The 26,301-nt window shown below is 36.2% G+C and overlaps 1 protein-coding gene across 9 annotated transcripts in view; it reads right to left on the bottom strand.

Moving 5' to 3' along the window:
* LRMDA (leucine rich melanocyte differentiation associated) overlaps window positions 1-26,301 on the bottom strand; it is a 656,329-nt gene that overhangs the window by 89,398 nt on the left and 540,630 nt on the right. For 8 of the 9 annotated variants that reach the window (XM_021397517.1, XM_021397515.1, XM_021397518.1 and 5 more), the window contains one exon: window positions 19,224-19,308. In XM_021397517.1, coding sequence (XP_021253192.1) covers window positions 19,224-19,308 — 85 coding nt within the window. Of the gene's footprint in view, window positions 1-4,555; window positions 4,568-19,223; window positions 19,309-26,301 lie in introns of those variants that run through there. The other variant, XR_002438974.1, reaches the window with a different exon arrangement.

Raw genomic sequence — 26,301 nt, 5'->3', positions numbered from 1 at the left:
AGACGGCAAACCATGGAACCACAGCTTAGACCCTAGATAAAGACCTTACTCATATCCCAGGACTGGGATACATTCCATAGCGTGGGTAGTATTTGCTATAAAGACTTGTTTTGAAATATCTTAAATACAGTCTTTGCATACAAACTTACATGCACTGAATTAGTGTTTAAATACCACAGTTCCTATTTTATTATGGATTATGTGCTGAACTAGTTCTGTCAAGTTCAGAACAGTATGCCATAATTTTGACTAAATCTAAGCACATGCATCTTTTTCCCTGGAAACGGTATTACAAGTATGCCCATTTCTCCTGTCACAGAAAATTTTCATGAATATTTTGATAAACAGCTGTTATGCTATAGTAGTTTATAGCCATAATAGCATCAGCTTCAACAATGAAGTGACACAGCATCAGAAGTGATCACATAACGCTTAATTATTTTTGTGAGCAACTCAGTAAAGTATAGTGTGGATCATTTTGATATTTGGGTTTACTGGACAGGAAAAAACTTGTGCTTTGATGAAAAAGCCCTTGGCTTGCTCATCTTCTGCACATTAAAACTGAGCTGGGATGCTGTCACTCTATTCACAATACCCTTCAGAGAATAGTGTGTTTGAATAGACGAAATGATATGGTATTGCTCGTTCCCTTACATCATGTTTTGCAATTGCTTCTACAAAAACTACAAAAGAAATAAATCTTTCTAAGGGTAACATATCACATTTGTAAATGAAAACCATTTATCAAAATTGTATCAATTTATCAAATTGTACAACACCAAAGGAGAAAAAATCACTACAAATAAGATAGAGTCATAGAATCTTTTAGGCTGGAAAAACCCTGGACTTCATTAAGTTCAACCATCTTCTAACTATCAAGTCCACCACTAAACTATATCTCTACATGCTATGTTAAACATGTCTCTTAAATACCTCCAGGGATGACAACTCCACCATTTCCCTGGGCAGCCCATTCTCAAATGCCTAACCACCCCTCCCATGAGGAAATTCTTCCTAATATCTAATTTAAACTTTACCTGGCACAACTTTAGTCCATTTCTTGGAGTCCTATCATTTGTGACTGAAAGAAAGAGAGTCATATGACCTGGATAAAATTTCCTTTCAGGTAGTTGTAGAGAGTGAAGATGTCTCCCCTCAGCCTCCTTTCCTCCAAATTAAATTATCTCAGCCACCCTTCATGTGTACTGTTTTCTAGTTCCTTCATCAGCTTCACTGCTCTCCTCTGAATGTATTCCAGCAACTCAATGCCCTTCTTTTAATGAGGTGCCTGAAAACTGAAAAACACTCAAGGTGTGGTCTCACCTGAGTGCAAAGGGACAATCCCTTCTCCAGTCCTATTCGCTGCATTACAAGGGATTTTGTTGCTGTGCAACACACTGCAGCAGAGTGGCAATCTGACAAAATGGCATCTGACGTGGAAGTTCTCATGAAGTAAAGGTGTATACTGAATTTCTTCATGAGGAAAAAATGGCACCCACTGACATACCTCAATGCTTGCTGAACATTTATGGAGACCAAATACTGGATGTGAGCACAGTGAGGCAGTGGGTGGTGCATTTCAGCAGTGGTGACATCAACAGCAGTCACTTCCACTGGTGCAGTTTTACAAGCACAGCATGCAGGCTCTTGCTCATCGGTGGTGAAATGCATGGCTAATGGTGGTGGCTATGTTGAAAAATTGTTTCGTAGCTGAGAATTTGCTCTATCAAATAGTGTTACTATGCTATTTGTTGTAGTTTCCACAGAAATAAGTAGCAGGCATTACTTTCAGAGCAACCTCTGTACTTCCTGCACAGGCCCAGATGCCATTGGTTGTTACCGAACTCCGCACTCTACTTGACCATTTAGGCACAGTGTTGGCTTGTGTTCAGCCACCTGTTTGCCAGCATTCCCAGGTCTTTTCCTGATGGGCAAATTTTCAGTCACTCTTCCTCAAGTCTGTACGACTGCATGGGGTGGCAATAATCAAAATGCAGGACCTGGCATGTAGCCTTATTGAATGCCATATATTTGGATGTGGCCCATCCATCTAACTTATCAAATTTCATCTAGAAAGATTGATACGATTTAGAAGAAACAAATTTCTACAGGCTGTTTTGAATACTCCTTGATGCTTTCAAGAGGATAATGGTGTCAGATAATCAGCAAACACCCGGCATTGTTAATTCTTACCTGTCTGTCTACATTGCCTGTCACCTGTTTCTTTTATTTATTTTTATACTTTGTGAGATTCATTCATCAGAATTAACAACTATGCGTTGAACTACATTGGCTGCAATGACTACACAACACCTTCTGACCATGTTAATATGCACATTTTATCCAGGGGGAAGTTTTAAAAGACTTGCAGATATATAGCCAGACTGTAAAAATGGAAGATGAGTGACATGCAAAAGCCAGAATGATCCAGACAGATCTAACTCATGACAACATGAAGACAGTGATATCATAAAAATATCTAAATATACATGCTTCTGAATCAATCATTTATATTGCAATAGGGTGTTCTAGTTTTGAATACGTGGGCCATGAATTGGGATATTTCTTTCAGTGCTACCAACGTTTTGCTTAACCAGATAACACTGTGTTTTCTGCCTCAGCTTCTCAATCACAGAAGTAAGGAAGAGTATTTCTTCTATTTACTGCCTGTCTTGTCTATTAAGTAAATGCACTGATCTATGGATAATTTCTTGCTACACATACATCTGACAGTGATCTCATCAAAGATTTCATTATACTCAAAGAAGGTGACAATATAGCCATAAAGTGAAAGCACTTTTGTTTATATACTCAAAAGGAGAAAGCAAGACATCCTCAAGAACAATAACTGAAACATATTAGGACCTAAATCCCCTCAACTTCTTTCTGGTGTACCTTGTATGTCAATAGAATTCTTCCTGTGTTTCCAGAAGAAATTGCAGTGTCCAGCGTTAACTTCCCAGTAGTCATGACTTTTATTGATAAGAAGATAATTTTTTTTTTTAAAAAGAGAGAACAAAAAAGAAGGTAAAATTCTTCTGATGTTCAATAACTAACCTTCCTCTATTACTCTTGCATGAGTCAAGGATGCATATATGTTATTGCTGCACGGATGTTCAGATAAATGCTGAGCCAGAGTGGGTTGAAGTCAAGACAAGGAAAGAACCACATCCCATGAGCAGATATCTATACCTTTCTCCAAACTAACATAGAGACTGAAGACAGCAGGTGCCAGACTCTTTGTGAATTGTGCCCCAAAGTTCCCTTCCTTAAGACATTAGATCAAGTTCCCTTCCTTGCTTTCAAAATTCCCTTTGAGTCGTTTGCTTTGCTTAGCCAAGCTCTACAGATTATTGCACTGTAAGTGCCCAGAGACACTACATAAAAGATACTTCATAAAAGAAGATTGCCTTGTTAATCAGAATCTCTTCACTCTCTCTGGCTTGTTAGCCAAAACAGCTCTTCAAGGCTGTCTCAGGTGCTGTTATATTTCTTTCTTCTTTTCTTTATTAAGCATCAAGGTAATTGCATATGAATAAAAAAAGAATTTTAAAAACTTCATTCAGCTATGTAATAGGCACAGGAAAATGTAGGAGAAGACTTTAAATCAGTTAGAGAAGGTTGTGTATTTGCTCAAAAGCACATCCAAACTCATCAAACGCAGTCCTATTATTCCCCAGGTCATTCAAGCAATCTGAGGGATTGTATTTAAAGTTCCTCTGACTTTACATACTCGCATGTGATTTCTTTTATGTTTATCTGAGATAACACTCAATTCTACTTGTCTCAGCTTCTCACAGGGTATTAGAGTTACATGAGGGAAAAGGTAAAAAGCATGAGTTGACTAATGAAATCTCTGAGAGAGCGATTTTTTGTCTAAATATTGGAGTGACTGTCAAGGAGACAGAAGCTCTGACCGTATTTCATCTTGAAATTATGATTGTCATTGTTCACAGACTAAAAGAAATCTGACAGTCATACTAAGATTTAAGATTCATAAGTATCTTTTTGATGACATATTTCAGTGCATTTGATTACTGAAATTAGAATATGATCTATTTCACTGTCCCCCTCCCCCCTTCTGATTTAAACGTGTTATCTACTAAGCTCTCATTACAGAGGTTAAATCTCATCAAGCCATTCTTAGTCATCTCCAAGTCTAATTCCAAATCAATAGCCACCAAAAAACAAATACCGATGACCAATTAATTGAAATATTTAAGCTACTTTAAAGAAGGAGCAGAAAGTTTGCATGCATCTTGGATAGAATTCTGTTGCCATATTAAGTTTGGCAAAAAAAAACCCATAAAAAAAATATTATGATCAACATTTGGATGAAGGCTTCCTAGCATCTATGTAGGTACCACAGGAAATGTTGACACTTAAAAGAATTGTCCATCCTGAGTTACTCCCCTAATAGCCAACAAATTTTAGCCTACTTGAGGTGACACTTTAGGATGTCATACGAAACTGACAATCTATGGCCAACTCAGATGACTACTTTTCACCCACAGGGAAAAGTTTGTTTAGAAGCTTCTACACTGACCTAAATTTATTCCCAAGATGCCTTAATTTAGTAGTAAGGAATATAGCTGCAGCTATTACTGATGAGGGAGGAAAGCTCTATAGAGTTGAAGGTGTTTTGCTCACAAGCAATGTAGACAATAGCTGAATAATAGAACATATTATATACATGAATTGTCACAACTTCAACATGTATATCTATCTTGTTTCCCCTCTCCTCCAACATTTCATTACCCTAACAGTGAAGACTTGGCTGAAAATCTGAAAAGCCTCATCATATATCCAGCACGGCTAAAACACCTGCAGCTAGTTGTTTTAAGAGGTGCCCAGCATGTGTATGGATTTCCTCCCCATAATCTGTGCAGGTCGAACTACAGCCAGAGGGAGAAACTGTCTAGAGATTCCCCTCATTTACTAACATATTTGCTTCCAAGGCAGTAATTCTAACCTACTGATCAGAGAAACCATTCCATCAAACAATTGAGAAATCCTTTGCATTAAGTTTGTGAAATATGAGAACAGGCAAGAAACAAAAATCAGATGTCTATTTTATTAAGAAATAATAGAATAGAATTTGAAAATAATAATAATAAAAAAGATTTATCTCAAAATCCGTAATTAGGGCAGTCCAAAATACCTGTGAACTGCTGTTAAAAAGCTTGCTTTGGAACTTAAGGGAACAAAAAAAAGTATGTATTTTTAAAACCCCTAAAGAGAAAAACAACTACAAAACAAGCAAAAACTTAAGGAATGTATTAGTTCTTTTACTTTAAATATATAAATGTTAGTTTGACTGACTGTAGTTTGGTTTTGGCTTTGCATTTCAGTCTTTGCTTCATCTCCATAATTATAAAATACTTATAGTGAAATGAGAGTTTGACTTCCATAGCACAAAACAATTAGAACTTGCTGTTGCACCTTTATTTAAAAAAACCTTCTGAAGAGGGAGGCTTCAGAGGCCAATTTTATGCTATCAGAATGACTCTTTTCAAATTTTAAATAATTGATACAATATTTTAGTTTATATTTATACAGATTTGAGAATGGGGTTCAATAATCTCAAGATCTCGCTTTATGAATCAGATGCTGTTTGCCCTCCCAAGATGTCAGCTTGGGATCAACTTGCACAGCTTTGTAAACTAGCATAGAAATTGGTGCCCTCCAAAGCTTCTGCATTGAAGTTCTACATTTGAGCTCAATAAAAAAATCCAGAACCACCATAGCTTCACAGAAACAGTATTAATTCTTTCTTTTCTGCCTGTGACAGTGCAGAAAGAATGACAGAACAAGATTTAACTGCCTGATAACTTGGGTTTACAAGTGCATTCCTACTTGTGACTTTTCAGACATGGATTTTTCCACTCAGTGCATTCTGATGATCAAGCCCTCTCTACAACTCCTTCAAACTTTCTTTGTACTCTACAGAACATACCTTTTCTCTCTTTTTTTTTTTTTCTATAATCAAAGTGTCATTTGTATTTTAACTTCTCATGGGAACTTTTTCTGCCTGAATGATGTTTCTTGTACCTCTCAAACTAATGTCATTTACTAGTTTTTCAATGAAAAAATACATCAGATAGTTCCCATTTAACTTATTCTTAAACTCATCTTGCTAAAGAGATTACTTTTTACCATGACAGAGTGGAACAAAAATAAAAATCCCCGTGTAACAATTAATAGTTAGGAGAGGGACTCCAACCATTCTCCACACTTCCACTGTCATTGTTACCTAGCACTGTGCTATAGGGAGGAGGCAAACTTTGCATCTACAATTAGAGGCTGAGTGGATGTCTGTGTATCTCACTTTACCTTACTGTCATTTCCACCCGGTATTTCTTTTTCTTAACATATGTATTTTACATCAATAATGGTTGTCATTAGTCAGCACAAATTGCTTCTGAATGATCTAATAGCTTATATTTATTCTATTTATTATAAAGTTACTCTCTTTCTTTCCCCTGATGGAATTTATCATTCATTGCCTTTACACAGACAAAGCAATCTGCCAACTGAATTAATTGGGTGAGTTTTGTTTGGTGGGGGGGGTTGTTTGCCAATTTTGCTCTCAGATAGATTCCAGCTCTCCCAGCAGGTCCCAAGGGATGATTTCCATTGAGTCTGCTTCATTTATTTCATGGGAACAAAAATGACTGTTAAGACAGGCTGCTCCCCCTCACAGTTCAGTAAAAACACTATCTGAGAATTGTCTCCCTCCTATGAAGTATAGATGAGACAGATGTAGTTTATCTAAGCACATCTCTGACTGCGTGCAGTGCTACCACCAGCAGTTGGTGCTGAGGAAACTAAGCTAATGCAGGGAAATCCAGCACACAGAACAGGCATGAACACTAATTTAGTTCTCTGATAATTGTGAGAAATCACATCTACTAACCCAAATGGTTTGGAAAGAGCTAACTCAGGCAGTGTTCACATTCCACCTCACTGTACGTGACCCCCTCCCCAACACTTAATTAGAAGTAAGAATAAAAATTCAAAGATTTCAGTCTTGTTTGATCTTCATGTAGACACCTCAAGCATTGCTTGCATCCCCCTCTGCATTGCACTCCTGCAAAAGGACTCTTATTTACCAGGCTTACAGTTTTTACAGCCTGCTATTCTAAATATCATCATTATGTTTGGTAGGTATTCCAAGCAGAACTGCAATACAAATCTGTTTCACTTGAGAAGTAGAGACTGCGATTCCTTAGGTTTTATAACACAATGCTTAGTACAAATTCACTGAATTTTTCCAGTGCTTCGCTATGTGATTTTAGGAGTCTACTTTCCCCAGTGGCATGCAAGTACTAAAATTGCATTGCATTTTGCTCTCAGCAGGTGGGAAAGTGCATACACAATGGATTATTCTCCATTCTTTACTTCAGTTTTATGTAGCCACAGGTGGGGGGTCTTTCAGGTGATTGCTTAGCTTTACTAGGCACTTTAGAGTCATAGACAAGCTTTCTTAAAAGGGTCTTACAAAGCACACCAATGTTGTCAATCATGCAGTAAAAGAATTTCCTCCTGTGTAAATAGAAATAACTTTCAAAATCTCTCACACTGCAAACTGCAAGGCAATGGGTATCAACAAAAAAACTATCAATCATCCTCTGTTGGGTAAGGGATATAAAATTATTTCCCTTGTTATACTTATTGTTTACCTCTTTTCTCAGCTCTTTCTCTCTTTTCTGCCCAGGTGTGAGCTTTCTGCTTAAGAGTATGCAAAACTAAGGAAGGATGTCGTGCCTATCATTTACTTTTCCAGTACTGAGGCTACTAAAGGACCACAAAAACATCACAAAATAGGAGAAAAAGAGGAAGTTGTCAACCTACTTAACATTTGCTTTCAGAGCTCTGAAAGGAACTTTGATCAGCAAACATATCATTAGATCATGAATACAGATATTCATATCCTACAAAATGTTGGCAGCTTTCTCTTCTTGCATGAGGACACACAGTGAAATAACATAAAGATATCCTTTTCTTTCCTGAAGGCAAAGTTAAAGAAAGGCACCTTCACCCACAGCTTCCTAACCCACCACACACACTGAACAAAGAAATGCAAAATACATTGCATCTTTTTGGCTGTTTATAGTTTGGAAGCAATGTACATGTTACAGCATGATGTACACACCATAAAGAACTGACGCACAAGGGAATAAACAGTTTCATTCCTGTTATGCAGATGGTTATTCTTCTGATTATGTAGGAAATTTATTTCTCCAACCCTTCTTCCTTTTTTCTAAGTAAGCTTCTACACAGTGTGGGAATTAGTACTTTGTTTCTGATGACACTCACATCCCCTTCATTCAGCTCAGTAACACTAACCTTAGGAGAGCTGCCAAGGTCATGTAAGCATCCTCTCCTGCTAAGAGACCTAAACCTTTGGAGAAATGTAGCTCCAAATGGAATGTTCAAATTATTTTCATCATAAGCAATATGTAGAATTGTTAACAATATTCAGCTGCAGCAGTACTTCCTGTGTGCATATATATCATTTTCTCAGTGCAGGGTTCAGCTATTTAGAAACTGAGATGTACGTGTTCAAAACTTGAAGTCCCCAGAGAGCCTGAGAGAAGAGAGGAGTGTCATGGGCGCAAGTGCACCCAGTTTGAAAAGCTTTCTGAGCAGGTGGCCAGGTTGGCGGAGGAAATCAAGAGGCTGAGAAGTATCCAGCAATCAGAGAGAGAGACTGGTGTGTGGTACCGTGCAGTGACACGGGCAGACCAACAGCACTGTCTTAAGTCCCTGCAAGGGGAAAAAGCTAAGGAAGTTTCCAACCCTGGGGAGAGAAATGGCAAAAAAAAAAAATACTAAATGAGGGAGATTGAACCCTTGTCTCTGCTTGAGCAAAAGGATGATCCACCCCCTTACTCCTGGACTTCCCATAACCTGTAGACACAAAGCTTTGGGGTTGGAAAGAGAAGAGTGTATGGATAAAAGTTCAGAACCAGAAAGGGATGACCACATTAAGACTGTCCAACCAAAGACCTGAACCAGAAACAGTGCCACTCAAAAAAAAAAGGTGGAGGGTCTTAGTTACTGGGGACTCCAAACTGAAGGGCACTGAGGCACCTATTTGCTGCCCAGATAATCTCTCTAGAGAGGTTTGCTGCCTGCTGGGAGCCCACATTCATAACAGAAGAAACTAGTGGGTATGACAAAGACAGATGGCTGCTATCTCCTCCTCCTCTTTCTAGCTGGGTTGCAGGAGGCTGTAACTAGGAAATTACAAAATATTTAAAAAGACTTTATGTCTCTTGGGAAGACATTGAAAGGATCAGGAGCACAGGTTGTGTTCTCCTTGATCATCCCAGCTGGGATCCAGGCAGAAGGAGGAGAACAGATCAGTTGAATGAATAACTGCGAGGATGGTGTTGCACTCAGGATTTTGGGTACTATGATCTTGGATGCACCTTTGAGAGATGAGGCATACTGACATCAGATGGGATGCAAATGAACAGGAGGAGCAACAATACAGAGAACAGCAAACTGACTCAGTTTATCCCTGAGCTTTAACCTAGATTTGATGGGGGAAGAGGATGTACTGCTAAGTAACAAAGAAGAGCCAGGGAACACTGTAGCTTTAGGAAGCAGAGAGGGAAACCTCAGATTTGTCCCAGAGGAATTTGGAAAGGCTCCTCCAAGAACATAACCCTGCCTATAGCCCAGCTGAAGTGCTTTAACACCAATGCACACAGCATGGGAAATAAGCAGGAGGAGATGGAAACCATAGTGCAATTAGAAAACTATGACTAAATTGCTATCAGAAATATGATGGGATGAATCACTCAACTGAAATACTATGATTGAGGGCTATAAGCTCTTTAAAAGGGATAGGCAAGGTAGGAGGGTTGGGGGAGTTGCCCTCTATGTTAAGAAGTAGGTAGATTGTGAAGATCTGCCTTTAAGAAACAGCTGTGATCACACCGAGAGCTTGTGAGTTAAAATTAGGGACCAGACCAGATATCTTCTGGGAAAACAACATGGCAAGCTGCACTGCATCAGCACAGGAAAGATGTGAAGCTGTTGGAGTAGGTCCAGAGGAGGGCCACAATGCTCAGAGGACTGGAGCAGCTCTCTTATGAGGAAAGGTTGAAGAAACTGGGCTTGTTTAGCTTGGAGAAGAGAAGTCTCCATGCAGAACTAATTATGGCCTTCCAGTACTTGAGGGGACCTTACAAACAAGAGGGAGACCAATTTTTTACACAGGCAGACAGTGACAGGACAATGGGGAATAGCTTTAAACTAAAAGAGGAGAGATTCAGATTAGATGTCAGGCAGAAATTATTTACTCAGAGGGTGATGAGGCACTTGAACAGGTTGCCCAGAGAGGGCAGATGTCCCATCCCTGGAGGTGTTCAAGGCCAGATTAGGTGGGTCTCTGGGCAGGCTGACCTAGTGGGTGGCAATCCCGTCCACTGCAGGGGGATTGGAGCTCAATGACCTTTAAGATCCCTTCCAAGCTAAGCCACTCTATGATTCCATGGTTCTATGAAAAAATAAGATTATGTGATGCATGTTCAAAGGCCTACAGTGCATGCAAAATGATTAACAGTCCATTAGGCTAATTATTTTTCATAAATAATACTCCTGGACTACAGAATATTTTATGACCATATGATACGCGCAGTTCAAAATACCTCAGATCATAGCAAACTGTTTCATCTGAAAAAGCATTGACAATCTCCTGAAATATTTCTCAAAAAAAGATTAAATGAAATGATGAAAATGTACTTTTTCCTTCTGCACACCAAAATACCATCTTCCTTATTTTCAACATTTGATATACGCACTGTTAGCACGCGGAAGATATTTACTGCCTCTGGAATTAAAACATGACCACCTGACAGAATATTCAAACGGAACATGTAGTGTAAAGATTATATATATACACTTTCTAACCAAGAGTATAAAGCTTTATTCTGTCTGTGTATTACAGAACATTACAGGCTGTATGCAGTACAGTAACACATGTCTATATGTTATTAAAAACAGTAAATTCCTATTTAAACAAAGGTTACGATCTGTGCACTAAACACTCATTAATGGTTATGAATCAAAATAAAGGGGGGGCTTTTAGCAGGTGTGCATATCTATGAATTTCAATACATCGTAAAACTGTCCATAGCCAACAGCTTCATCATTTGGCCTTTTTGAGCCTGGAGACAGGCAATTTTTCATGATTTTACTATTTCTGGCCAAACAAAAAGTTTTTAATTAAATATACCACATGATTCCAGATGTTTGTTTATTTGTTCCAGTGAGGCTGTAAAAATGCCTGAATGATAAAATTGGAGGACTCCTGCAAAACACAGGCTAGGCTGGAGTACTAACCAAATATGGGGATCTCTCAGGAGACTACATGTGCTCACAGCACTGTGTGTTTTGAATGTTTCCTCTGGAAGGGCTGTAATTTCATGGCGCCTGTGACTGGTCTTCTTTATCATAAAGAATTATTTATTATAAAGCCAAGTGGCAAATCTACTGGACAATATTTACCAGTTGCACATCCATTGCATCATTAGTAGCTCTGCATAACTACAGAAGATTTTAGATAGGTTTATGATTTTGGATCCCATTTCCAATAAGGAAGCAATGTTTTCTGTTTTTCTGCCACCTTACATCCATGTTTTGTGCCAAACAAGTTAAATGTTGAAGAAAATTTTAACCTAAACTTGATAAACCACTTAATTGCTCTATTTTGTCTTGTAAACCCCTGCCTCAAAAAGAAATACCAATATTTCATTCCTACAGAAAAGTAGCACTCCAGGAAGTGATCTTCCTAGCATGTACTTCTGGTCAGCTTGGTCACACCCCCTGAGTTCACTTTCAAAACTCAGAACACAGAGAATACTCACAAATTAAAACTATACTGTCATTTAAAAACAAATTTTAACTTTTCTGACCATCAAGAGAGACTGCACAAAACAGTAAGGTACTTTATATATCATTCCCAACTCTTTCACTCCACACTGGTTTCACGACTGGTTGTTCTCATCATTGTAATATAGAAAATAATGATATGTTTTTATATTGAAGTTTTAATAATCTCCAGTATCCTGATTCAATTCCAACATTCCTTTAGTACACAGACAAGAAATTGTTTACCCTGCAAGTGACAAGAACATGAATCCAAAGACCCAGAAAATGCATCTTTTGAACCATATTAGTCAAGGTCACACTCAAATCCAACCACAGTTTATTCCACATTTGAGAGAGTCTTTGTGCTTTACAGAGAAACATGAAAGTGCTAGCAGAGACTATCACTACTGAGCAAGCGGGGAAAAGTGATCCACAGAATACCACTGCTATTGTGGTGGTTCTGGTCCAGCAAAAACCAGATTAAGTCTCAGGAGAGGTGCTACATGATATACTTCTTAATCTGACTTTTCATTACTGCTCAGAAAGAAGCCACTCCAAGACTGAGAGCTGAATTAATAATGTGCACTGGACCTGTCAATTCCTTTGAAAGGCAACGTCTGTGATTGTGTGTCACAAGGGGGACAGGTGTCTACTACATTTGCAGACTCAGGGCAAATATCAATACCTCTTATCAGGTGGAAGCATTTCAAGGACACGTCTTCTAGCATTTTTCCCCCATGTACATGCTTTCACCAATCTACCTATTCTCCTCCATCCCCACAGTGCAATGGCATCAGAAAAAACTGAGAACAAAATAAACTCCAGAGTAGCTTGGAAGGGAAAACCAGAGACATGAAATTAGCTTCACTACTGAAGAAATAGAAATGGGACCATACCTTTCTCATCAGCTCCAAATATATGTTTTTCCAAGTCTACACGCTCAAGCAGGAGACATCCAGCAGTGGCCATGACAAGGGCTTCCGTTACTCTCAATAACACCAGAAGCAATCAACTCACAACAGAGTCTGTATTACCTTCTCACATCTCCAAATTTCAAGGATTCCAAACAACCACTATCAGATTTTCTCTTTTGAATTCCTTTAACTAAGGGAAACCAAAAGAGGAAAAACAAATCTTTCCTTAACCAAGTCTCCCCTCACATTAGCACTCATTTTTACCAGGTGTTTGCTTTCCATTCTTCTACAATGTATCTCATGCTTCCATTAATGCGCATTTTCCAAACCAAAGAACTAAACAAGACACTAGAACAAAATTTCTCATTTCATGCAAATGAGCCAAATGAGATTTTATTTTCTCATAGAATATTTCTTGTTTTAGTCTTCTCCCACAGTGCCAAAACAAGAGGATTTCTGGCACAACTCACTGTTGGGACATATTTCCCATTAATAGGCATTAATAGGAAATGTCACAGATTATTTCTGAGTGTTCCTGCCCCTGGAAAATAATTGTCCATTCCATGTTAATGCAAACTTCTTTTTTTTTTTTTTTTTTTTTTTTTTTTAAGGTCAGTCATCTCATGGTCAGAAGATCCTGTCCTAAGAGGTATGGAGTCTATCTGAAATAAGACAGCTTAAAAACTAGAAATATGGCCATTCCTCATGTAGGCCAAGAAAAAATTCCCACTATTCACAGCATCACTTCCTGATAATTTCATATTTTACATCTGTTTGCAGTTCTCTTATTCATCTTACTCGGAATTATTACATAAGTTAATGCAAATATTTCCTATATACATACATATATATCTTTTGTTAAAATTTATTTTAGAATTTGTCAGATTAACTGAATGATAAAACACTACCCACAGTTATTTTATGATTATTATTCTCTTTTTGGACAGCACACAATGAGCTGCTCTATGCAGATATAGAGAAAAATCAATTGACAAGCATAAAGTGCAGTTCACATTAAAGAAACTAACTAATTATGATAAGTTGCTACGTAAATTGCTTTGTGACTTTCCCAGCAATCAATTTCAAACTCTAAATAAGCCTCTGGCTTGAAAACACAATGAGTACCTAACAACTGTGTCAATATTAACAACAGAGAAGATTGCAATGATAATAGAAACAGGATAATTATCTTTCTGGAAGTAAGTTTTTATGCTAACCAACTTCCTTTTCTTTTTATGCCTGTGATTTAAAGATAGAACAGCTTCTCGGACTGCAAGGATATCAGGTTGAAGGCCTTCAAAAATACGGACTTAGGATATTAATATTTATTATTGAAAAGCATATGTCATTTTTAAAATTTTGCTTGAAAATTTGAAGCATCATTTAAAAAATTTAGACCTAAGCCTTGAAGGACAAATACATATGATTATTTTCAGACAAACTAGAGAAAATTTATTTCTAAAATCTGACCATGCTGAGAAAACACAGGTAGAACAGGTAAACCTCTGGAGGACATTTTGGAACTTTCACACATCACATCAACAATTACTCCTTCTGTTTCTCCAAAATTTCTACCTTCAACACCAATCACCGAAAGTAGTAGTTACCTTTAGATGCCTGCTGGATTGTAACTTCTAAGACATTTGGATCACATGATGCTCATTATACATTCAAAAAAAGTATACTTCTGCCTTGGCCTAGTGCATGTCTCAACTCCTACAAAGCCAGTGGCTGGACTGCGTGTATGGCATACTGTAAAAATCAGCCAGAAAGCATTCTTTATAGCCAAACCAAGTCATCACTAAAAACTGAATAACCCAAATCCACTGAGTACAATAGCAAAGCAAACAAACAAACAAACAAAGGAGAAACTGGAGTGTTAAGTTCAGGTGTCTCTAGAACAAGTTGCATGCCTACATACTATTGCTTATCTGTGAATGCTAAAATTTGGAAAAGTCTTCATTCCAAAACAATTCTTCACCACACTCATTTGAAGAAAAGAGAAACTGCGAGCAGGAAGAACTTCTCAATTTCTTTCATTTTCTTTAAAAAAAAACTATTTTATAAATTACCTTCAGAAGGCTAATAGGAAATATTCAGTCCCTGAATTTCTGGGCATTGCTTTTGAATGCAGTTTAAGACGTTGTCTCAAATTGGACCGTTTGAGAAAATAACAATGTGTTTCATTCAGTTGATACAAACATATTCCCTGAGTAAATAACATTTTTTTTTTCTTATGGGTACACATAATTCCAAATGAGAAAAAGAAGAGAAAAACTAATTTCTGTGCATATCAGAATGCTTAGGTAATTAACTGAGTATTTAACAAAATAGGACAGTGGATATGTTCAGGAAGTTCTTAAAAGCCAGAATAGACTGGAACTATTAAAACTTGGCATAAATCCAATCTAAGGCTCTAAAAACTACATACATAAATACAGCCTTAGTTCTTAATGGAGACTGCGTCTTCTTCCTTCTACCAGTAACCCATGGGGCAGACTTACCACTAGTTGTTCCCAGAAGAAAGATCTCAGAAAAATAGATCATTTGTAAAACATTACTGGGAATCAAATGCCTTCAGCAAATGAACAGGTTTTCAAGTAAATCAGGTTCTAGACAATGTTATAAAATATTGTTTACACAAAGAGCATTCAGCACAAATTTTCATGATTTTTCTTTCATAATTTTGCTTCCCAAGAGATAGAATAATAAATTACTATTTTCATCAGCAAATGGAAAGCCCTGCCCTTTTTAGAAGGCAACTTGAGTCTGAATACTTGAGTGTAACAAAGGAACTTCTTTACGTTAGATGTAACTACCTAAAATGAATATACAACGTAGCTTAAGGGAGGAGAGGAAGTGGCATTTTTCTGCATGTTAAGAACGTTATCCTTAAAATTACAATTCTACAATTTTATCTTCCATCAGTTACAACTATATTAAGTATTTTGAAGCATTATCTGAAGATTTATATATACTCGATAAATTGATGTTGATGAGGGTACCAGGGACATACAAACCACAAATGACAAAAAAAAAACATTTCTAAAACAATAAGAAATCATTTTTCTTTTAGACATTTTGTTAGATTGTCTGGACAAGTAAGAAGAAAAACGATGCCCATTTTAGTTTGTATCATTAGCAAATTTCAAAACTAGCACAACAGAAATCATTGAATTTTTTTATTGTTTTTTAAGGGGGCATGGGGAGGTGTTTATAAACTGACTTTTTTATCTGGGTAAGAGAAATGTACAAATTTCACACAACTAAATCACTAATGTCTAAAATCATATACAATTAAATATTAAATTAAATATAAAATACTAATTCTAAAAAGGCCCTTAGGAGCTTGAGATCATTGTTTTGAAAACAAAAGAAAAATAAAGCTAACTATAAAATTACTACTTTGGAAGACTTGCCTAACAGGACATTAATTAGGTCTCATAAAGGATCAAGTCATATTGCTCTCAGGTGCCCAGAACACATATAGATTGCCAATACATTTTCTGCTAAGAAATGAAAGTTGAACTGAGTAAATGTTCAGCACAGAAAACATGAGAACAATTTTTCCAAAATAGGGAGAAATTTTTTAAAGCTTACAAATACGTATTCAATATTTGTCGCTTTCTTCATGTACTGAGACATTCAAGCATCACCTTTGATGCAAAACTTAAATTGATTATTCCCTCACATTATTCCACACCAATACAGCATTACTATATGCTGTTTCTGTGTGTTCTGGCAGTGAGAAAGAGATTTTTTTAATTCCTGAATTTCATTTGTAAAAATAATCAACTTCAAAAGTCCAGAATCCAACTGGAAATAACATGCTGAATATATGAATACACAAGGTTTAAGTTGCATGGTGCAACACAACCAGAACATGCTTTTGTTCCCCTTGCAAAATTCATAGTAACGTATAGCGAGAATTGTCCAAGTAAACCTCTGCCATTCAAATACATTCAGTTTGCTCCCAATCTCCCTCCCAAACCCCCAAAATCAATTCACAGTTGTACCAAGCCATTTGCCAGCCTTTCAGATTCTGGTAAACAAGTTTCTCTGGGGACAAATAAGAGCACATACAAACTTACAGCATGCTTCTTTCCATTTTGGGTTGAAAACTGCCAATATTTTGCATATGCAGCAACTGATTCAATCACTTTTTATAACACTGAAAACATTCAGTGAATGAAAAAGTCAAAGATATTCAGAACAGAACCTAAAATAGTATATTTAAGTATTTCGCTTTTTTCTTGGAGATTTTTCTATTGACTCCAATTAATATTTTTATGGCCTTGTGAACTTGGACATTTTTCTTTGTATAAAAGATGTTGATGGAGTTAATAAGCCCTGCCAGTAGGTTGTTCCAAGGTTTATTTACCACACCTGGAATTTTGGAAAGATTTCTTAATGACTTCCTTGTGAATACATGCACATATATATGCATGTATATATATATTTATTTCTAAAACATATTGGAGCATGTCAACATCTCTTTTAATGCCAATTTTACTCTTCTTTTGGATGATATGTACTTCTCTGTTCACTTAATATATAATTGTACTTAATCATCCAGGAAATTTTCAGCATATGTTTAGCAGGCAATGCAGAATATTTCTGGGAAGAGTAAATACAGGAGAAATACAGAATTATGTGAAGAGCTAAGGGGAAAAAGTTGGTAATTTGAGGAATATCATTTTCCACTTTCATAACAAGAGAGTGGGCACTCTCAAACCCTTGTGAAGACACTGATAAGCTCTAGACCTGAACAGACACCCATATAGACACATGTAGTATCTACTAGAGCAACAATATTGCTACAGTGCCACATAAAACAATCCATACTGCAAGCAGACAACTTTCGATGTGTAAAGCTACTGGCATCTCTATGTTAAAATCAGCCTTGAAGCCACACCTCTAATTCATCATCATCTAAATAAACAGGCTTGAGGATATGTACCTTTTAATGTTTATTATTATATATTTGTAATCTATTTTTAGAATGTTATAAAGATCTATGTTATCCTACTTATTGTCTACTTACTACCCATTTAATCCAACAGCAGAAATCCAAGCTCAAAGTAAATATGCTTGCCAGAAATCAAAGCCATAGCATGCATATATACCTTGGGTGGTTTATTTTATTTTATTTTTTATTTTTTATCTCTTTTTTTTTNGGGGGGGGAGGTTGAGGAGAAGAATGGTAAAGATTTGTGATTTACAGTTTGTTTGTTTGTTTTTATAATTTCTGAAGACCAAGTGTATTCTCAAATTCAGGATTTGAGTTCAGTTCTTTCTTTTTTTCCCTGACCTCTAGCAGAACATAACACACTTTCAGGACATCTGATTTCTCATACACCATATCAACTTACACGAAGACCAGGAAATAGCCTGGTATCCCTCTAAGTCCTGGCACAACAGTGATACGGGGTGCAAAGAATGAAACTCTAATGAGTCACTTTCCTCACCCTTCCCATCTGAATCATTGTCTGCCTGGTTCTTTCTCAAGATTTCAAATAATTAGGTATTCTGCTAATGCTGCCTTGATCTATACTGCTGTAAAATTTGAACACACACTAAAATCTATTTACCATCAATTCATAAATACAAGATTGACTTTGATTCTGATATTCCAGTATAAAAATTACCTTTACAGAAATCATTCATGCAATCTCAATTTGGAAAACACTTTAATATTTCAAGTCTCCGTGGAATCAAATGTGTAATGTGGAAAACACTGAGTGTTGTTGCTCTGATTTCAAGCTGAAAAACGTTGCAAGCAATATAAATTTCTTCTTTTTCAGAACAAACACGAAAGAGCTTGGAATGTGCCCTTCCTATCTGTTCCAGCTTTTCACCTGCTCCCTGAACTTTTTGCTCCATAGGTATGCAGTTTGCCCAAGGTGCTTTTTAAGTTCTAAGTACCGGTGAGAAAGGAAATTGAACATTGATCTGCCTTTATTGTTTAAAAACAGAGAAGAATGAATCCCATTTTATTGCAATGAAAACATGTTAACATTTCAAAATTATAGCCCTAAATTGTTTAAATGCCAAAAACCACGCTCTTTACAAATATTAGAAACTTTACAAATCTCTCAAAATTACCAGCCTTGCATGTAAACATCTACTTAGCAATATTATGTACTCTAATCTCTTTATGTTTTTACTCTCAAATGCACAAAAAAAACCCCACTGAATGTTATTATCTATAGATTTGTTTGTTTTCCCAGTAGACTACCTTTAACTCCTCTTTAATGTGTGTTAAAATCTGTAATTTTGACAGGTATGGTTTTCTCATGTAGTACTTGAAAGGCATAGTGTTATCTGTATAGTGCCAATGCAGTGATAACTAATACATAGAGGGCCTCACTGTGAAGTTTACCACATTGTAGGAGTTCATGCCAATAAAAGTTTAGTTTTTACCTCTGTGATTGGTGAGATCTCTGGATCCCGAAGGTAGAGGTGTATATATCCTCTCTGGAGAGACAGAGGCAGCATCACTGGAGGCCTGTGTGGTAAAACAGATATTATCAGTACTCTGAGCAAAGGTCAGTGACTAAACAGAGATGATGCACCTGCAAGATGAGTATTATCATGTGCATACAGGTGCACAGAATTGCCAGTCATGGAAGACTGCTGAGAACTGAAAGAAAGTTTAATTTGTTTTTGTTAAAACAGTCTTTCAATCTTGCAAGGAAGCTGTACTCTGGAGTTCATATTAGGTATCATTGCTAGAAGATATTCCCATACAGCTCACAGCTTTAAAGAATTACCATCTTAATCAGGAAATCCTTGGGCAGCATTAAAAATGTTCCTCTTGGTGAAACAGGAAAATATTTACCTGAAGGAATTTATGTGTCCACAAGCAAAAAAAGAAGATGGAAAATAGAAAGCAGTAAGATGCTATAGTTTTCAAAACTAAGCAAAAAACAGATTTCATAATTCCACTGTTCTGTAAACTGAGCAAAAGGATCTCTTAAGAATGATAATGCCTATAATGTTCAAAAACTCTACAGGTATGTCGATTAATAACGAACAGTTAAAACCCACATCAGAATTCTAAAACATTTAACTAAGTATCAAGAAGACTTACTGAGAATCCTTAAAAGAAAATGTTAAGGGAGAAGAAAGGAAATTCAATTTTTTTCCCCATAACAAAGAAAAATTTCAAGATCCTATGATTCTGATTTTAGTTTACAGTTAAAGCTTTCTGTAAACCAATCTTCATCTAGTTGAAGAAGGTTTCATCTGAAGGAAAGAGCAACATAAAGTCAAGGAAAGCCGTGTTTACCATCTTGCTTTTTAGTTATAGAGCAGTGGATTTTCATTCTTCGGAGATATGAAAACAAAGGATCTTGTTGGTGAATATGAATCATCATTATAGTGTTTTAAAAATTTAGTTTGAGTTAGATGAATAGATAGCACAGTAGTGACATGCCCAGTTTCAGTTACAGTGTCCACTAAAAGTTATATGATAATTTCTAATGGAAAAAATAAAGGAAATATAGAGAAAAAAAAAAACAAACCCTAAACTCCTGAATTTCATAATAATTTCTTAAGGGGAATATTGAAATAGTTATATTCTATTCCTGCCATTCCCATATGATATTTTGGCTTAGAAATTGCAGAAGTCAGTCAAAGCAATCCACCTAAATCTCTTATTTTTAATTAATCACATATACGAAATGAATTCAAAACTAAATCTACAAAGGCTAGTTAAGATGGAAGCATAAAATAGGGCTATAATGTCTGCAGGGAAAAAAAGCTTGTAACCAAACTAAACTTGAGAACAACAAGCAGAAATCCACAACAATGAAAATTACCAATGCTAATATTTTGTTATAGAACTTACAAATCTCTGTTATGGATGTACAGATGGTAGTACAGTAAAATATGCAAGGGTAAGTGACTGAGTTGATTAGCATACTAAGCTTTTGTTTTCAGAGGCCAGCTTTGAATTTCAGACAGATTTGTTAGACCATACATTCCCGTTTTAGTCCTTAGTGAAAATCGGGACATAACAGGAAAACACATAGTGTTTAAACAGACAGGTTTGCCAAAACAGCAATGATGCTATGTATCAGGTATGAAGAACACTCTAGAAAATTCTCTGTCCGCCTTCTTACCAGTGACTGTGCACCCTCCTTTTCAGAGAGGTAATACTGTAAACACAACTTTTGCTCTCAGACAAAGTGAACAATATCTTGACTTTAGTGAACTGTAAACATGCAGCCCTACCTACACTGGACTAACAAGGGATTGGAGATCTTCCCTCTGATGACCAATATGATCTGAGGATACCTAATATCTCACAGGATGAGATGGATGCCTCTAACATCCAGCAAAATGACATCTGAAATAAGTTCCAGGAGCAGGTATGTGTTCACAGCTATCTGTGTCTGGAAGTTCTGGGTAAGACAAGAATAAAAATGTCACTACCTATTTAACATAAGACTTCATCCCTGTAAATCATTTTAAAAACAGGAGGAATAAGTGGTCTCATACCGTACATCCTAAATGTTATCTGCCTATTCAAGTGTGCTTAGTTGGGACTTTGATAATAGTGAAGGTTTCTCTTTGGTACTTCTAATCTCAATTTAGATGGTTGACAGCTTGATGATAGCTTTTCCTAAAATTACTGGAAGAGACTTTGCCTTTTCAGCAATATACCACTGACTGAGCAAAATTCAAGAGCTTCTAAAAAGCATATTGGAGTGAAGGGGCCATTTAGCTTTACTTCAAATTTTAGGAAAAGCAAGAATGGAAAGGTTTGTTTATTGGTGTTTTGCTGCTATTTTATGTACAGTATATAATTCCCTGTCAAATATAGAACAGTTTCATTACCTTTGAGCTAAGTATTCAGTTAGAGAAACTTTAATTCTATGGAGTACCATCCAAGGTTAGGATTGTTTTGCACAAACATTGTCTCAAACTCTGAATCATGTTTCTGAGTAAATCTGTACACCAGAAAAAAGAATCTGTTTTCCCTTCTGCAGAATGACATTTGGCTCCAAATGTTTTCCAAAGAGAATTGTATAGATTATATTATTCTCGATATTCACACGAATATTTTGACAGGGATAGCATTGGCATGTGACAGTTGTGTTTTCAAGTTTTGATGACATATGCGTCAGAAGTTTGTGTTGCAGAGGAAGATAATTACAAAAAGCAGGTTTAAATAGGTAGTAGCTTCAGCGTTATAGGTACAGATCACCAAATAGCTCAGTAAAGAAATTCAAAGAGTATCGTAACTAGAAGCATTTGCTCTTGCAAGCATTCTAGCCATCCAAACTTTGTAGTGTATAATAGAACAAGGCATAGAAATTACAAGGCCAATAAAGTTACTCGCAGCCTAAGTTATGCACATAGCCAAACATTTGCTAAATTGTAGTCTCTATCTGTCTTAATATTAGCCTGCAGATTTTTTAAGAATTAGGAAATTATACATTCTCTTGAAGAGTAAGAGACAGCTTGATATTATGCTATATTGGCCATAGTGAAATATCCTTAACACCTGTTAATAGTTTATATTCTTCTACTTTTGTCACATAACATGTATTTGGATCCAGATATTTCTCTAGTAATATTGATATGTGAGAGATCATTGTTATTTCTATGGCACGCGACAAATTCTTTACACACCTATACATAGCAGTAACGGCAGCAGTCCTCAATATATTATCATGACAAATTTTACAATTCAGGGAAAATAGCAGCATTTTAGCAGCTTCCTGAGAAGGGTTTAACAGATATGCAAAGCACTTACGGAAAGACATGGTAAGTAAAATTGTTTCAGTGCACGCATTCAGACAGAGATTTCCTTAGCTAAATACATTTAATTCAAATACAGTGCCACAGAGAGAAATCTTTTTTTATCATTATTAAATGCACTTGTAGTCAAGGCTTAAAGTTAACTATATTTGAACTTCATTATTATAGTTTTAGGAAATTATAATAAAGCTTGTATAATCTTCTGTTTAGTTTAAGGACTAATCTTGAATCACTTGGGCACATGTATCCTCCCCAGAAAGACAATGGCAACAGCCTTCAATAATTTCTATGTATCTAAAAACTTTACCTAAGTATATATCTACCAATAGGACAGCAGCTTGTCAATTCACTTTCTAACACTGGCCACAGTAGCTCACATCTCCACGCTTTCAGTATGCTAGACCACCTAGATTTGTTCACATTTGTGATAAAACATACAGATATTTTCCACAGACCTGCTCATCAATGCTTTTTTTTTTAAAAAAAGTAGACATAACTAGAAACTCATCATTTACAGATGAAATATTAATTTATGTATGTTGATCATGTATTCATGTGTGATGAGGAACACAGCCTGACTATTATTAGAAAAAAAAATGTATTTATTGTGGATTGAATTTATTATATGCTTGCAGAGAGTATCAAAACACTACTCCAGAGGGAATGTTTCTTCCCATAAATTTGCACAGCACCAAGCACAATGGGGCTTTAATTTCACTATGAGGTCTTTGAGAACCTTTTGATAGCAGAAGATATTACAGGAAGCAACAGCATGCCACAACTTTAACCACTCTTTTCTAGGGATTAAGAAATTTATTTACAATATATTTGCTTTTTCATGAACTCAGGAACCATGCAGAAGAGTTGCTAGTGAAAGAAAGAGATAAAGTTTCAAAAAAAAGGGATAAAGAACGAAACTAGAAAGTACATAAAGGCAGACAATGAGAATACACCAAGCTACAAAAGCATAAATTCTAGCTTTTCTTTCCCCTCTTCTGAATTAGGATACAGGTTTCCAACAAGCCAATGCTTCTGTAACCATTCACAATATGCTGTTACGTTTAGAAATACTAACAAGTGACATGACACAGTACACGGGAGACGCAGCTTTCCTTGATGAAATGGGGTTTCTCAGTTCTTCTGCTCCACAGACAAACACAGCTAACAACAGACTAGCAGTTGCATCTACTAAAGTTCCAGCATAAATTAAAGGCACTTTAATAAAGGAAGAGAAAGAGGGGAAAGGGGCGTAGTTTTGTCACAGCTTGCACGATCTCTGTATGCTTACTTGAGATGACCTCCTCACCCTGCACAGAAACAGTGATTTATTTCAAAATCTGATTCTAGATACCAGATCATGGTACTGAAATAAAACAGGAGAACAGCAAACAAGTATTGTGTGGAAGGAAAGGGTACTACTTTGTCTAAATATCATGTTTTGATGAAGATCACAAAGATCTGAATTACTTTCTTTTATAGGTAACCATTTAAAGAAAAATAAAGTAGTAATTTAGCCAGTTCTAATAAACAAGAAAAATACAATCCGACTACTGCAATTTAATACAACCTTTTAATTTACTGTTATATATGTATCTCATTATAAAGATTTTTTTTGTGAACTATAGAGAAAAAAGCTTCTTTATTATCAATAATAAAGAAAAAATCATAAGAAAAGGGAATGTAAGGGTAGGTATTGGTAGGGTTAAAGGATTTATTGGCTTTCTTCTTCTGCAGTCTAATAACCTTAATTGTAAAAAAAAAAACAACACAGGAGTCTGAACTTTTAACTGTGTCAATGCACAACTTCTAGTACAATGTGAAAGTGAAACATGTTTTTCTAGTATGCAAACATAAAGGTAAGCATGAAGGGAAAAAATGAATAGGGTAATATTTTCTAACTTTCAGAGGAAATTGAAATCAGCCCCGCAGTGGCAACTGGCTCTCAGGACTCTGGGAACTAAAGAAAAAGTACATTAGTATAATGCCTGAATTCTACTTTTCAAGGAATAAAAAGACAATATTTGGTTGGTACTACTAAGAGAATATTTTGTGTAGTAACAGGGTATACTATACATCTGCTGCACTGAAACAAATTTGTAGAGACCAATGGTTCAAAAAATAGAAATGGACTGCTATTTTTGGCAACCACACACATTCTTTCAAATACTTTCAGCTGCTGAAGGAAATAAAGGGCAGGACTGTAATTCAGATAAGCCAATCCTTTTTGAGTCATGGGTTAAGAAACAGCAAAACTTAAATGAGACTCTTTCCAAATTAAATTTCTCTACTAGTCACTTCCCTTATATATTTCTAAATGTCAGAATAAACCAGCATTTATCCAATAAATCCATACCCGTGTTAGCAAAAAATGCTGCAACTCATTTCTGACGTTTCTGAGTTTAATAAATAATACAAGTGTTTCAGCTATAATCGAGAGTGTGAATTTGAACTAAGCAAATATTCATTAAAGACATTTTGCCTGGCTATTTTCATCTCTGATGCTGCTAATAGAATAGACCAAATTATTGTAGTACCAGGAAGACAAGGAGAACAGTGATCTTATATTTTGGTTGACCTTCCAATTCCAATGACCTTTAACAAGAAAAGGCAAGAGGATTTTGCTTATTTAACAGAAGTAGTGGAGCTGAAGAAGATGCAAAGCATTTCAGAATACATTTCTCTCATTCTCATATAAGAGAGGTTATCACTTCTCACTTGAATTTACTTTACCTTTTGGTTTGCACTTCATATTAAAGTGCAAGGTTGAAAGCAGGGTGCAACTGGATCAAAGATGTAAATGAACATAAGATAATTCTTATACGTTTAAGCTTAATTGAGTGTAATCGATATGTCTGGTGTGCAGCCAAATTCAACTATTGTGAAAATCATCTAATGTATGGACATTATTTTTGGACTACTGAATGCCAGAAAATAATGACCTGGCATTCAGCTTTGGTGAATCAGACCTTGAATTTTCATCTAAGAGCAGTTTTGAATTATTACTGAAGATAAGGTGTAAATGTGCAAGGGAATTTTATCCATGTTTCTCCCATGAATCATAAATGAGGAAAAAAAATTACAGACTAAATTGCACTTAAAAGGAATAAAGTCTTTTCATGTCATACATGATTTATCAAAATGATCTCATTTTAAGGGTACTGCGGTGTATCTTGATTAATAACATTAGTAAGCATGATGAATGGCCTCTTTAATGGTAACACAGAATTTATTGGCAAAATCCCTAATTCTACCAAAAAGAGGGAGAAGTAAAACACACAGCAGATAGTTACTTGCAGGAACAGTTTAAGTAAACTCTCTCCTGTGTATTTTGCATGTAAAAGGTCTTTGAAAATTCAAATTTTGAGTTTATTCTTAGGTGTGTTTTGAAAATTAAACTCTCTTTGCAGTTCTCTGCAAAACAATCTGAACGTAGAGTGTACTGTAAAAGGATGAAGTGTATTAAGGTCTTTCAAGAGCATTGCCCCCATCCCATTAGAACCTACTTGAATATCCTCTTTATTTTGCATTAATAGCAAAATGTTTCCCTTCTCCCATTACTCCAACTCCCCCCTTTCCCCCCTCCTCTTTTTTTAAGCCTGCTCCAGCCTGCCCTAACTAATTTCCTTTTGGGCTGACAGATCAGAGGCCTTCCTACCACTGTTCCTTTTAGACCTGTGAAGCCCTCCTCGTAATCCTGCTGCTTGTCCACAATTAATCTTTCCAGTTGCCA

The sequence above is a fragment of the Numida meleagris genome, chromosome 5 (genome assembly GCF_002078875.1).
Source record: "Numida meleagris isolate 19003 breed g44 Domestic line chromosome 5, NumMel1.0, whole genome shotgun sequence".
In the NCBI taxonomy this organism is placed as follows: domain Eukaryota; kingdom Metazoa; phylum Chordata; class Aves; order Galliformes; family Numididae; genus Numida; species Numida meleagris.
This window is presented reverse-complemented; position numbering and strand designations above follow the sequence as displayed.